Consider the following 14416-nt stretch of genomic DNA (forward strand, 5'->3'; position numbering starts at 1 on the left):
TGAAGAAAGGTAATCGAAGGAAGGGAGGAAAAAGGTAAAAGAGAATATATGCAGTTAAAAAGCAAATAAGCATCGAAAGAGAAATAGATAAAGAGAGAAGAGAAAAATGAGAGTCGAAAAAAAGTAAATAAAACAAAAGAAAAAAAACAAGAAAAAAGGAGAAAAGACAAGAAGAAGGAAATAAAAGAAAAAAGAAGAAGAGCCAAAAACAGAGCTGAGCAGCGCGAAAGCGATGGTGGGAGCGTGTGCGGCGGCGGAGCAGCACACGGTGTCGCTGCAGGCTCAGAAACTGCCGCCGAGCGGCTCGGCGACTCCGCCCCGGTGCGGCGGAGAGCCCGGCTGTGAGCGCGGGGGGGCGGCGCGGGGCGGGCAGGAGAGCCGGTGCGTCCGAGCGGCGGCGGGGAGCCGTGCGGGGCCCGGGCGGGCGGCGGCGGCGGCGGCAGCAGCGATGGGCGTGTGGTGGGGGCCCGTGGTGCGGGTGCTGGTGCTGCAGGCGGCCTGGGCGCTGGTCGGCGGGCAGGTGCGGTACTCGGTGCCGGAGGAAGCCAAGGCCGGGACGGTGGTGGGGCGTCTGGCGCAGGACCTGGGCCTGGAGGCGGGCGAGGCGGAGGCGCGGCGGCTGCGGCTGGTGTCGCAGGGCCGGCGGGCGAGCGTGGAGGTGAGCGGGGCGAGCGGGGCGCTGGTGGTGAGCTCGCGGCTGGACCGGGAGGAGCTGTGCGGGAAGAGCGCGCCGTGCGCCCTGCGCCTGGAGGTGCTGGTGGAGCGGCCGCTGCGCGTGTTTCATGTGGAGCTGGAGGTCACCGACATCAACGACAACGCCCCGCTCTTCCCCGCCGCCCGGAAAAATCTCAGCATCGCGGAATCTTCTCTGACGGGGTCTCGGTTCCCGCTGGAGGGCGCGTCGGATGCAGATGTCGGATCCAATGCCCAGCTCTCCTACACACTCAGTCCCAGCGAGCACTTTACTCTTGATGTTAAATCCTCTGATGATAATAGGAAATCCCTGTTTCTGGTACTCGCAAAATCTCTGGACCGCGAGACGCTGCCTGTGCACCGGTTGGTGCTGACGGCGAGTGACGGGGGCCGGCCGTCTCTGACAGGCACGATGGAGCTGGTGATCTCGGTGCTGGACGCGAACGACAACGCGCCGCAGTTCAACCAGTCAGTGTATAAAGTGCAGCTGCCTGAGAACGCTATGGAGGGGACGCTGCTGGTGCGACTGAATGCCACGGATCCGGATGAGGGTCTCAATAAAGAGTTTTCTTACAGCATCGTCAGTTCGGTTCCTGCAGGGAACGGAGATCTATTCAATATTGATCTGAAGACTGGCGAGATCAGACTGACGGGCGCCCTGGACTTTGAAGATGTCCATTTACACGAGTTGCAAATCGAAGCGAGAGACAAAGGCACGCCGCCGCTGTCGGATCACTGTAGCGTGGAGCTGGAGGTGCTGGACGTGAACGACAACGCGCCGGAGGTGTGGGTGACGTCGCTGTCGGTGCCGGTGCCGGAGGACGCGTCGGTGGGGACGGTGGTGGCGCTGCTGAGCGTGTCGGACCGGGACTCGGGGGCGAACGGTCGTGTGCGCTGCGCGGTGTGGCCGGCGGCGCCGTTCGGGCTGGTGTCGACGTTCGCGGGGTCGTACTCGCTGGTGCTGCGGGAGGCGCTGGACCGGGAGCGGGTGTCGGAGTACGAGGTGGAGGTGCGGGCGGAGGACGGCGGGTCGCCGTCGCTGCGCGGGCGTCGCGGGCTGCGGGTGCCGGTGTCGGACGTGAACGACAACGCGCCGGCGTTCGCGCAGGCCGTGTACACGGTGCTGGCGCGGGAGAACAACGCGGCGGGCGCGGAGCTGGCGCGTGTGTGGGCGCGGGACCCGGACGAGGCGGCCAACGGGCGCGTGCGGTACTCGGTGTGGGAGGGCGGCGTGGGCGGGGGCGCGTCGGCGGGCGGGGGGTGGCGTCCGGCGTCGAGCTACGTGTCGGTGGACGCGGAGAGCGGGCGTGTGTGGGCGCTGCAGCCGTTGGACTACGAGGAGGTGCAGGTGCTGCAGTTTGAGGTGCGGGCGGTGGACGCGGGGGAGCCGCCGCTGTGCGGCAACGCCACGGTGCAGCTGTTCGTGGTGGACGAGAACGACAACGCGCCGGCGCTGCTGCCGGCTGGAAGCGGCGGGCCGGGCCCCGTGGCGTCGGGCGAGGCGGCGTCGGGGCCGGACTCGGGGGCGCTGTGGGCGTGGGCGGCGTGGGGGGCGCCGGCGGGGCAGGTGGTGGCGAAGATCCGCGCGGTGGACGCGGACTCGGGCTACAACGCGTGGCTGCGCTACGAGCTGTGGGAGCCGCGGGGGAAGGGCCCGTTCCGCGTGGGGCTGTACAGCGGCGAGGTGAGCACGGCGCGGGCGCTGGAGGAGGCGGACGGCCCGCGGCAGAGGCTGGTGATCGTGGTGCGGGACCACGGGGAGCCGGCGCGCTCGGCCACGGCCACGCTGAGCGTGTCGCTGGTGGAGGGCGCCGAGGCGGCGCTGGCGGCCGCGGGTTCATCGTCGTCGAAAGCGGGGGCGGGTGCGGAGGGCGGTGCGGCCGCGGCAGGAGTGGCGACGACGACGAACGTGTGGCTGGTGGTGGCCATCTGCGCGGTGTCGAGCCTGTTCCTGCTGGCGGTGGTGCTGTACGGGGCGTCGCGCTGGGCGCCGCGGGCGGGCGTGCTGGCGGGGCCCGGGCCGGCGACGCTGGTGTGCGCCAGCGAAGTGGGGAGCTGGTCGTACTCGCAGCGCCAGAGCCGGAGCCTGTGCGTGGCGGACGGCGCGGGCAAGAGCGACCTGATGGTTTTCAGCCCCAACTTCCCGCCGCCGCCCGGCCCCGCGGCGAAGGAGACGCAGCCGGAGCCGCCCGCTCTCCTGGACACGGTCAGTCGCCCTCCCTGCCTCGCCTCTTCCCCTTTGTCGCTCTTCTCTCTTTTCTCCCTGCTGTGTTCCTTCTCTCTTGATCCTTTGGCCCGCGGTGGAGGGATCCGGGCTGAGCACCCCGGGCCCGCCGGTGGTTAGTGCTTGGCACGTGTTGACTGTCTGCCGGCTGCAGTGTCCTTCGTTTCTTTTTGCTCTGCAAACTGTTACACCACTGCAAGATTTTTTTTATGCCACTTTCTCTTCTTCCTGGTTATCTGAATTGCTGTAGCCATTTTATTTTTTTTTTAATAGCGTCACGACCTCAATTGCAATGGCTTCACATGATCGTTTACTCATTTATTTCTATTTGAGTTGTGATAAAGTAGGCTGGTGTTTTCTTTAGCACTTCCTATCTTTTAGTGGAAAAGCCTGACATGAATGGGAAATATGACAGCACAAATTGGAACTGAAAGTATGGTGTGTAAATGTCCAGTCCAAACCAGTTCTGAAAGGCAGACATCTTTAAGTCGGATGGGTTTTCTCGCGGTCTTGTCTTATCTAGTATTTCATGTCTTTGATTCCTGTCATTCTTCATGGCACTTCTGCTTTGAAGTCCTCTGTTGTCTTCACTCACAGTCTTTTTTAACATGAGGATGTGTTCCCCAAACAGAAGCTGCTCTAAATCTTTCGTCATCTTGCTGGTTGCCTCTGAAACTCTTCCTGGTCTCCCCTTTTCTTACCATTTTAAGAAGTGAAGGACCTCGACAAAATATTCAGTGTGGTTTTGAGTCTTTTATTTCCGTGAATTTGGATGAAATGCACTTTTTTTCTTCCCCGATCTCACGAGTCTTACTATTCTGATTGGCACTTAGAACAGAGCCAATAGATCCACATCACTGTCTTCTCTATGTCAAATATGTCATTTCAGAACCTTAAGTCATTTCAGAGTCCCTCAGAGTCTCTGTCGAAGCCACATTCTTTTTCTCATCTCCAGCTTTGTGGTGTATTGTGTGGAAAATCTTTTGTCATTTTCTCATCTAGGTTTTCAGGATCATCTACTCCTTCTGCAGTTCTTCTCAGCAGACCTGTATTTTAACCCAGCTCTGTAGGGTAGTATGATCTGTAACCTGTGTTAGATCACTGTCTGTGAGTTTGAGATCCCTTGATGTGATATTAAACGGCACAATTTCTGATGAAGATCTCTGCTCGACTGCAGTGTTGACCTTATTTTCTTGCTCAAGTGACCAGCTTTGTTTTGCCTCCCATCTATGTAGTTAATCACAGCTCTAAAGTCTTTCAGCCTCCTTTCTTTTTGTATGGAATGTCTTCACTTGTGAATGTTTTCCTGTCTTGCAGATAGGGCAGTTTCAATCAAGTTTTTCGTTTTGGCTGCTGTCAAGAGCTGTTTTCCACTCTTTTCTTAATCAGAAGTCTGTCCTCCTTTTTTGATTCTCCTCTGAAACAGGAATCACACAAGGTGACCATAGTTGGTACTCCAGGTTCTTCTCTGTTCACCTTGTATGGCATATACTAGTTTGTGAAGTACTACAGAATTACTTTGGACATGGAAAAGATACTAGAAGCATTTAATGCTGTCCCTTTCCAAGTACGATGTAAATGTACTTTCTAATAAAAAGTATGTAATGGCAGAAGAGCATGAACCAAGGTAGGTGTGGAAAATGTGCCGCTATAGTCCTATATTAGGCAAGATATATTGCTAGAGGAGTTGTTTTTGATGAGTGAATATATTTGTAGAAGGACCTCAGCTATGGTTCCTGACTCTGCTGGTTCCATGTACTCTGCAGTAGTAGGCTATATATATATATATTCCCCCCCCGCCCCGAAAATACTTTTAAAAATAAACTGTTATTTTGTGTCTGGTGGTGTGTGTGCCTTATGATGATGATGTCAATATGAAATGGGATGGCACTCTTGGTTCTTCCATAGACAGCGTGGCTTAGCTTGCCTTTCTCAGGAGATGTGTCAGTAATTGTGAGCAAAAGCTATGTTGCTAATTATAGCATGTTAAAAAAGATGGACTGAATTTGAAATCACTATATCTCTGCAACCATGAACCACCCATGAATGAAACTCTTATCACTTGAAAGGGCAGGGCATAGAGTACAGCAGGTGTAGGGAGCATTTATAAAAAGGTTACTAAAACTTGATAACTCAATACATTTGTAATTTTTTGTGTAATTGTAACATGTTGCCACCATAAAATATACTGCTTTGAAACTGGGTCCATCTTTTTGAAACACCCTGTAGTGTTGACTGCTTGCTTTCAGAATTTGTATGCCTTGCCATGATTGTTGTTCACTGTCTTGTAGTCTCTTTGGATGAGGTTTACCTCAAGAGAATACTGTGAGGGTTCGGGTTTAATTTCTGTTTCCACCTTTACAGAGGTGGGTACAGAAACACTGGCAATGCAGGAGGGATGTGAGAGGCTGGACAAAACCTGTTTGCTTTTCCAGCCTGCTCCCCTGAAATTCTGAACAGTGATCCTTGAACTTGGCTCTGACAGTGGAGACCTGGAAATAAATAAAAACATTTGCTAGAATAGCAACAGTTGTAATTAAAGATGATCTATCGACAGATCCGTCTGGATTTTTTTAGCATTTGGTATCTTTATTTTGGTTTTGTCCACCTGTTGCATCGCTGATGCTTCTGTGGCAGAACCAGCAAATCACTACCATGTGAAATCATCTATTTTGTGGGGCTGCCTGGTCTGTGTGGTGGGTTAGGAGGAAGAGTCCGTAGTTGTGTAGAGAAAGGGCCCTGGTGTCTTTATCTGAATGGATGAGGTGGTGGCCTGGGAACATGTAAACCAAACTGTACCTTACCAGAGCAGTGGTGCACCCTTTTGTGTTGTTTTCAGTTATGGCATGTGTAGATGATACAATGTATAATTCAGCAGCTCATCTCCATCAGTAATGGGCACATTATTTTGCTGTACTGTGAATGCCTACCTGCCTAAGAAGGTAAGAAAGAACTTATCAGTCACTGTGCAGCTACAAGTGAGGAATACAACTTAAAGGAAGTACTTTACTGAGTCACATAAAGTCTACTACAGTGCTCAGATTCCCTAAGCTATTTCACCCTTCCAAGACATATTGTGCTGTATGGGTTACATTTGGGCTGACATATATGGTTAGGGACTGATGGAATTAAAAGTCTTTGGACTTCGTGTGCGTTGCTAGTTTCTTAAGTTGAACTCATATTTCAAAAGGCAAAACCCATTCTGTTACAGACAGACACATTTTAAGAAAAGTATGATCGCCTGACGTTAGTATTTGTGGTATGAAAACCAAGGAGAGTGCATGGGGTTGCTCAGCTACATCACTGCCACAAAGCCATGAAAAAGTAAGCCATTTCTACCCGTTTCTACTGCTGCACTAGACACAAATTCCATGTAAATCTATGTCTTCTGGATACCTGAGTACTTACCATAGATGGCAGATCAAGGATACAGTCTTCTACAGAGGAAACAGATGAACTCTCTTCATAAATAAGTAAATAAGGAAACTGAGTTACGCCTCTTCGCCAACATGTAGGGAAGACAAAGTCAGGAAGTCAGAAGTGGATTCGGTTCTTTTCAGTTAAGACCTTCTCAGGTTTGAGTCCTGGGTTAACGTAGGTCTTTAGGAAACATTTTGGCAAGTATGTATCAAGTGAAGTGCCTTTAAGGAGAAGAGGAGAACAAGAGGAGAAGAACAAGAGGAGACGAGGGAAGGAAAGAGAGAGAAGAGAAGAAGAGAAGAGAAAGAAGAACCACCTATTGTCGTTTTTTGACGAATGGGAATGTTCCGAAGGGAAATCGCGGAACTTGTCTGCCGAGCGGGCGGAGCCACGACCCGTCTTTCCCGGAGCGGAGCGCCGCAGCGGGGCACGATCAGAGGACGGGAGATGGCTGCTCGCAGAAGGAGCCGCGGTGGGACACCAGGTGTCGCTGTTGGCCGCGAAGACGCCGAGAATAAACAGCAGCTCCACCCCGAGCCGCTGTCACGGTGCCGTCAGCGGGTGGGTGGTGGCGAAAGGCAGAATGCGGTGGGCTGGGACGAGCGGGGCGGCGGAACGCGGAGCGGGACCCCGCGCCTGCCGGGGATGCCTTAAGGCGGGCGTCCGGGCGGCAGCGGGGAGCCGTGCGGGGCCCGGGTGGGTGGCGGCGATGGGCGAGGGGTGGGGGCCCGTGGTGCGGGTGCTGGTGCTGCAGGCGGCCTGGGCGCTGGTCGGCGGGCAGGTGCGGTACTCGGTGCCGGAGGAAGCCAAGGCCGGGACGGTGGTGGGGCGTCTGGCGCAGGACCTGGGCCTGGAGGCGGGCGAGGCGGAGGCGCGGCGGCTGCGGCTGGTGTCGCAGGGCCGGCGGGCGAGCGTGGAGGTGAGCGGGGCGAGCGGGGCGCTGGTGGTGAGCTCGCGGCTGGACCGGGAGGAGCTGTGCGGGAAGAGCGCGCCGTGCGCCCTGCGCCTGGAGGTGCTGGTGGAGCGGCCGCTGCGCGTGTTCCACGTGGAGCTGGAGGTCACGGACATCAACGACAACGCCCCGCTCTTCCGCGTGAGGGAGGAAGCCTTTACCATCGCGGAATCGTCGGTGCCGGGGTCTCAGTTTCCGCTGGAGGGCGCGTCGGATGCAGATATCGGAGCAAATGCGCAGCTCTCCTATAACCTCAGCCCCACTGAGCATTTCACTCTTGATCATCAGGGGAATAACGAACAGAGAGCGTCTTTGGCTCTTATTCTAACGAAACCGCTGGACCGCGAGACGCTGCCTGTGCACCGGTTGGTGCTGACGGCGAGTGACGGGGGCCGGCCGTCTCTGACGGGCACCATGGAGCTGGTGATCTCGGTGCTGGACGCGAACGACAACGCGCCTCAGTTTAACCAGTCTGTGTATAATGTAAAAGTTTTAGAAGGTTCAGAACCCGGGAGTCTATTACTAACGCTTAGTGCCACAGATTTGGACGAAGGAATCAATAGTGACATTATTTATTTATTTAGTAGGCACGTCACTGCAGAAATTAAAGAAATGTTCGCTATCGACGAAAAGAACGGAGAAATCAGACTCCGAGGAAAGTTAGACTACGAAGAAATGGACAGTTACGAAGTCACAGTAGAAGCAAGAGACAAAGGGACGCCCGCTCTATCGGGACACTGCAAGGTGTTGGTGGAAGTGCTGGACGTGAACGACAACGCGCCGGAGGTGTGGGTGACGTCGCTGTCGGTGCCGGTGCCGGAGGACGCGTCGGTGGGGACGGTGGTGGCGCTGCTGAGCGTGTCGGACCGGGACTCGGGGGCGAACGGTCGTGTGCGCTGCGCGGTGTGGCCGGCGGCGCCGTTCGGGCTGGTGTCGACGTTCGCGGGGTCGTACTCGCTGGTGCTGCGGGAGGCGCTGGACCGGGAGCGGGTGTCGGAGTACGAGGTGGAGGTGCGGGCGGAGGACGGCGGGTCGCCGTCGCTGCGCGGGCGTCGCGGGCTGCGGGTGCCGGTGTCGGACGTGAACGATAACGCGCCGGCATTCGCGCACGCCGTGTACACGGTGCTGGCGCGGGAGAACAACGCGGCGGGCGCGGAGCTGGCGCGTGTGTGGGCGCGGGACCCGGACGAGGCGGCCAACGGGCGCGTGCGGTACTCGGTGTGGGAGGGCGGCGTGGGCGGTGTCGCGTCGGCGGGCGGGGGGTGGCGTCCGGCGTCGAGCTACGTGTCGGTGGACGCGGAGAGTGGGCGTCTGTGGGCGCTGCAGCCGTTAGACTACGAGGAGGTGCAGGTGCTGCAGTTCGAGGTGCGGGCGGTGGACGCGGGGGAGCCGCCGCTGTGCGGCAACGCCACGGTGCAGCTGTTCGTGGTGGACGAGAACGACAACGCGCCGGCGCTGCTGCCGGCTGGAAGCGGCGGGCCGGGGCCCAGGTCGTCGGGCGAGGTGGCGTCGGGGCCGGTCTCGGGGGCGCTGTGGGCGTGGGCGGCGTGGGGGGCGCCGGCGGGGCAGGTGGTGGCGAAGATCCGCGCGGTGGACGCGGACTCGGGCTACAACGCGTGGCTGCGCTACGAGCTGTGGGAGCCGCGGGGGAAGGGCCCGTTTCGCGTGGGGCTGTACAGCGGCGAGGTGAGCACGGCGCGGGCGCTGGAGGAGGCGGACGGCCCGCGGCAGAGGCTGGTGATCGTGGTGCGGGACCACGGGGAGCCGGCGCGCTCGGCCACGGCCACGCTGAGCGTGTCGCTGGTGGAGGGCGCCGAGGCGGCGCTGGCGGCCGCGGGCTCGCCCTCGTCAGGGGCGGGGCTACGTCCGGCGGAGGGCGGTGCGGCAGCGACAGGAGCGGCGGCGGCGACGAACGTGTGGCTGGTGGTGGCCATCTGCGCGGTGTCGAGCCTGTTCCTGCTGGCGGTGGTGCTGTACGGGGCGTCGCGCTGGGCGCCGCGGGCGGGCGTGCTGGCGGGGCCCGGGCCGGCGACGCTGGTGTGCGCCAGCGAAGTGGGGAGCTGGTCGTACTCGCAGCGCCAGAGCCGGAGCCTGTGCGTGGCGGACGGCGCGGGCAAGAGCGACCTGATGGTTTTCAGCCCCAACTTCCCGCCGCCGCCCGGCCCCGCGGCTGAGAACGGGTCTGGTGGGAAGGGTCCGTCTCTCTCCTCACTTGCTCCAACAGTGGTAAGTGTATTCGCAATTTTTTTTGTGTGTGTGTTCTTGCGTCCGACCTTACGATTAAAGGTATTTTTAACGTTGTAAGTTTTCCGCTCTCCCCTCCTTCCTAGTGTGAAATGACAGTAATCGGTGCTGCCAGATCTTCTATTTTGTGTTTGATTTTTTTTTTTGAGGTTTTCAATGTGTGGAATCTCTCAAGAGGTACCTGGGAGTTTGGTAGCTCCCTCACGACGACTGTAATTAGTGTACTAATTATCTTCGAAGGCGGGTGTAGTTACGGTTCAATGAATATTGTGTTCACGTGCAGTGAGGATCGTTGTGGTTTTTGCTGATTCAGACCCTCGCTGGTTGTTGGGTTTCACCAGTCTTTAGAAGCCAAAAGACGTGCTTTGCTAGTTATTCAGTGGGAGGGAGAAACGTTGGTCGAGCTCATGAGTATTGTTCTAACTGCAAGTTCGGTGAAAATGTGGGGGAACGTGGAGTGAGGCATAGGATGCCTTATGAAAAAGTGGAGAATTGTTTGAGGGCGCGAGTGCTCCCCGGTCTCCTTGCGCCTCTCCCTACGACCTGATCTCACTTTCTTCCTGCTGTTGTGCCGTCTGTTCTGCCTCAGCCACCCCAGAAACGTGCTGTGGAGAGTTGAAAATTTTTATGTTGGTGGGAATTGGGAGCCCACAAAGTTTGCAGGGCTGCCGTGGCGGTAAGAACGTGCAGTACTTTTGTATCACTCTTCTTCCCGCTACGCGTTTAATTCACCAGACACACGTTTGAAGAACTAACATACTTTTTTTTTTTTTTTTGGTCAAAGTGATATCTTTACCACGGCGTATTTTCTTTTAGAAACGTATATTTTGTTGGGTTTTGTGCTAATGGAAGTGTTTTACACAAACGAAGTGGACTAAAAAATAAAATCGGAGGTCGTTGGTTCCAAAGTTACAAGAACGGTACTTAAAGGTTACAGAAATCCAGTAAAGGACGTTTAAAACTTCACGTCAGTCTTGGGAGAAAAAAAAAATAGTTTGAGTGGGTTATCTCGTACTGGTACATAGAAAAATGTGAACGTTTCCCACGAATTTCTTTTTCCTTCCTGCATTTGTTTTAGATTTAGTAAGGGTTTTACGTTTGAGTTCTTTGTGTATTTGCTAGGGATTGTGTTTCTAGTCTCCTTTGATCGTGTCCGATAGCTGATGTGTGTAAAGGGAGTGGGTCATCACCTGTTAAGTATGAGCGAATTGCTTTCGCATGTGATTAGCAAGGCTTATCCCAGGGCTGCCGCTTTCTTTTCTTCATTCACGGATGTGAAAGAAGGCAGGAATGGCAAACAGGGATCTCCTTAAGGAGAAGCTCCTAATTAAGTTTTTAAGAAGGTTTAATTCTGTAGAAGAGGGCGGAAAAGCACAGCATTTGCCCACAGATGTGAAAAGAAACTCGTTTCCTTGAGCTATGATTAAGGGCGATGTGCAGTCTCTCAATGCGATCGTTTGGGGCAGGGGAAGTGTGGGTTTTTAATAGTTTCTCTGACTGCAGTGATGAACGGAAGATCTGAACGGGATTTGTTATAGACGTACACTGCCAGGAAGTATTTCAGTGTTTCTTTTAGAAAGGTAAAGCAATCTGAACTGCAGAAACAGAGCTCGTGGATGCTTTTACTTCGTAGCATAGTCTGGGCAGGAATCGTGAACAGAAGGCACTAGAACCTCCAGTCAGTGTCTTGAATAAAAGAGAACAATTTCGCGCAGGGCTGCCAGTCGCTGCAAACTCAGGCTCTCTGTCCTGCCTCATATTGTGTTGCAGAACGATGCTTCTGATGTTACCGAGCACGGTGCGGTGGCGGCAGCCGGCTGCGCTGTCGAGCGCTTCCGTGGGCGGCTCTGAGAGCGGAAGGGGCGGGGCGCGGCTGCGGAGCCGCGGCGGCAGCTCCGGCACCGCCGTGGTGGCCGGAGGTTGTTTTGCAGCCTCAAAGCTGAGGATTTTACAGGCAGGGAAATACTCGGTAGGACTGCCGGAGGAGTGATGATGCTCGGAGCTGCTCTGCCGCACGAACGGGAACCGGTTCCCTGTACCCGCTGTCGCTGGTGCCCCCCGGGCAGGTTCCGCCAAGCCTGGTGGTTTGTAACTGGGGGTAAATAGGGCACTCTCCACCCTCGTGTTCAAAAGGAGTTGATTCTTGACTGCGATATAGGGAACGTTGTGAGTCGGTATTTCTGTGGCTTGATGTGGAGTAACGAGGATTTCCGTGGGGTTCCCTGAAATCTAGAAATCCTCTGCCTACGACGTTGTTCTTCTGGGCTCCTTTTAGTCATCTCCGCTCCCGCTGTCCCCACGTAGCAACTGCGAGCTCCAGTGGCTTGTTGAAGGGTATCCCGACATCGCTGCCCGCTCTGCCAGCCCGCACGGGCTGCGTTCGCGGAGCGGGGCGAGGGGAGAGTCGGAGCTGCGGTACCAACACCGGATGAGCCCCGTGCTGCCGTGCGGCGGGTCGGGGGGGCTCCCACGGGGGACAGCGCGAGTTGCTTGCCACGCCGGGTCCCTAGCGGGAGGGGCCTGGTGATTCGTCCTTGCGCTCATCTCTGCCCGGAGGAGCCCACATGAGAGGGGCGCTACCGGGGTCCCGGCACTTCCGTCGGCGGCTCCGCGCTGGTCATTTGTGCTCGGTCCGAGGAGGTTCTCCTGTTTGTGGCTCCGGGCTTCCTCAGTCTGTAGGCAGTTTCTATTTACTGTCGGGCTCCCGTCAGTGTACGAGCTTTTCACGTGGTCCTTTCCGGGTGGAAATGAGGGCTGGGGCTGCCGGTCGGGCCGATGCAGCTGCCGCTGCGGGGCTTTCATCGGTTCCGCTCGCAGGAGAAACAGCCGGGCTGCCGCTCCGTCCGCTGTCCCGAGCGGATTCAGCCGCTTCTACTGTCTCCTGCTGAATCTCCGTGTCCCGGTTTGGCATCAGCCGGCCCCCTCAGTTCTGGTGGGCGCACCTGGGATTTTCCCAAGCCTGAGTACTGAGCGGACCGTGTTTGTTCTCAGCAAACCTCCGCCGAAGGCAGCGCTCCGCGTCTGCACGGCGTCTGGTGCATTGCCCGTGAACGCAGAGCCTTTAAATAATCACTGACGTAGATTATGATATTCAAACACGAGTGTGGTGCAGCCATGTGCTCAACACCTCCGAGGGAACCTGGTTTTACTATTCACCTTTTTTTTGTGCCTTTGCTCGTTTAACAATTTTCTCTTGACACTACTAGTATTGTTTCAAGCACAATACGAGTCATTAGTCCAGCTTATTGCCCGAAGAGGGCAATAACTTCTTATTGCCCGAAAAGGGAATGATTAGTTGAAAAATATAAAACAGGGCAGGAGAAAGAGTACGTGAGGAGTGCTCGGGGCTCAGGGGCTGTCTACATGCAGCGGTGTAGCTGCCTGTTGGGTGGAGGGACGTGGAGGAAATGTTCTGTGAGCATGTTGGGGAAAGGGAGATGATGAGAGGGGTTGTGTAGTGGTGGGTGAGACCGCGGAGGTCCCAGACCATGCCATCGGCATCACGAAGAGTTGAATGACTCAGTTCAAACCGGCTTTAAGATTGGGTCAAATTGAGGGAAGAGACTAGGGAACTGTTTGGAGATGGCAGATTGAAGGAAAACGCGAGATCAGAGATTTTAAACAGTGGCTACATTATCTGCTGTGATACCAAGGAAAGTGTCTACATTAAAGGTGTTTAATGCGATTGATGTGCAAATAACGTAATTAGGGTAAGCTACTTGAGATGGAGAGGAGACCTTTCATAGAATCACAGTGTTAGGGATTGGAAGGGACCTGGAAAGCTCATCCAGTGCAATCCCCCCATGGAGCAGGAACATCCAGATGAGGTTACACAGGAAGGTGTCCAGGCGGGTTGGAATGTCTGCACAGAAGGAGACTCCACAACCTCCCTGGGCAGCCTGGGCCAGGCTCTGCCACCCTCACTGAGAAGAAGTTTCTTCTCAAATTTAAGTGGAACCTTTTGTGTTCCAGTTTATACCCATTGCCCCTTGTCCTATCATTGGTTGTCACTGAGAAGAGCCTGGCTCCATCCTCCTGACACTCACCCTTTATATATTTCTAAACATTAATGAGGTTGCCCCTCAGTCTCCTCCAAGCTAAAGAAACCCAGCTCCTTCAGATTTTGAGATCGGAGATCCTGAAAAGAGGGATTAAGTGGAAGGGCAGCCAAACGAGAGTGACAGTGGAGAAAGTGAGTGGAAAGGCACCCATGAGACCCCTGGTGCAGCTGGATATGAGATGTAGAGCACGAACACACAGGGAGGAATGGGCCTGGGACTCTGTTGAGCAGAGCAGTGGCTTCATGCACAGGGCAAGACTGGCTTCCTCCCCCATGGCACAATGGTATTACTCCCTTCACGGCAGCACTGGCTGTGGTGTAACTGGCCCTGGATATTTAATATTACTAAGCACTGGATTTTGGCCATGATCCAGAGCTGTCTGCCTGGGCAGTGTGTGGATCAGGTCCTCATCCAGACTGGACTGGGAAGCTGGTGTGCTAGGAGCTGGGTGTTGAGGTGGCGCTGGGGATGTCACTGTCCACAGCAGAGAGTGGAAAAAGGACAATAGGACAAGGGATGCCAAAATGCTGAAGCAGGGTTGTAGGGTTTAAAAGTGGTGTTAAAAAGAAAGAAAATCAAAGGCAGGTTCCCTTCGAGCTCTGCAATCAAACATTAGGCAACACTACAAAATAAAAGATGTAGCAGGAAGCTGAAGAAGTTATTTCAGATGGTAAATGAGTAGTAAATTAGTGAATTAAAGGCAAAATTGGTGTAGGCTGCCAGATGCTTCTAAAAGGTGAGTACATATTGGAAAGAGGCACATGTACAATTACTTTGACTCATCTTGGCCAGTTTCTTAATCAGTTTCTTCTGGCACTGGTA

The 14416-nt window shown here is 55.3% G+C and overlaps 1 protein-coding gene across 2 annotated transcripts in view; it reads left to right on the plus strand.

The window, feature by feature from the left end:
• Positions 1–318: 318 nt before the first annotated feature.
• LOC309445052 (protocadherin alpha-C2-like) overlaps positions 319–14416 on the plus strand; it is a gene marked incomplete at its 5' end in the record, with an annotated part of 97485 nt that continues 83387 nt past the window's right edge. For both annotated transcript variants that reach the window (XM_082063495.1, XM_082063496.1), the window contains one exon: positions 319–2899. In XM_082063495.1, coding sequence (XP_081919621.1) covers positions 449–2899 — 2451 coding nt within the window. The remainder of the gene's footprint in view (positions 2900–14416) is intronic.

The sequence above is a fragment of the Streptopelia decaocto genome, assembly GCF_964273445.1.
Source record: "Streptopelia decaocto genome assembly, chromosome: 12".
Classification (NCBI taxonomy): Eukaryota; Metazoa; Chordata; class Aves; order Columbiformes; family Columbidae; genus Streptopelia; species Streptopelia decaocto.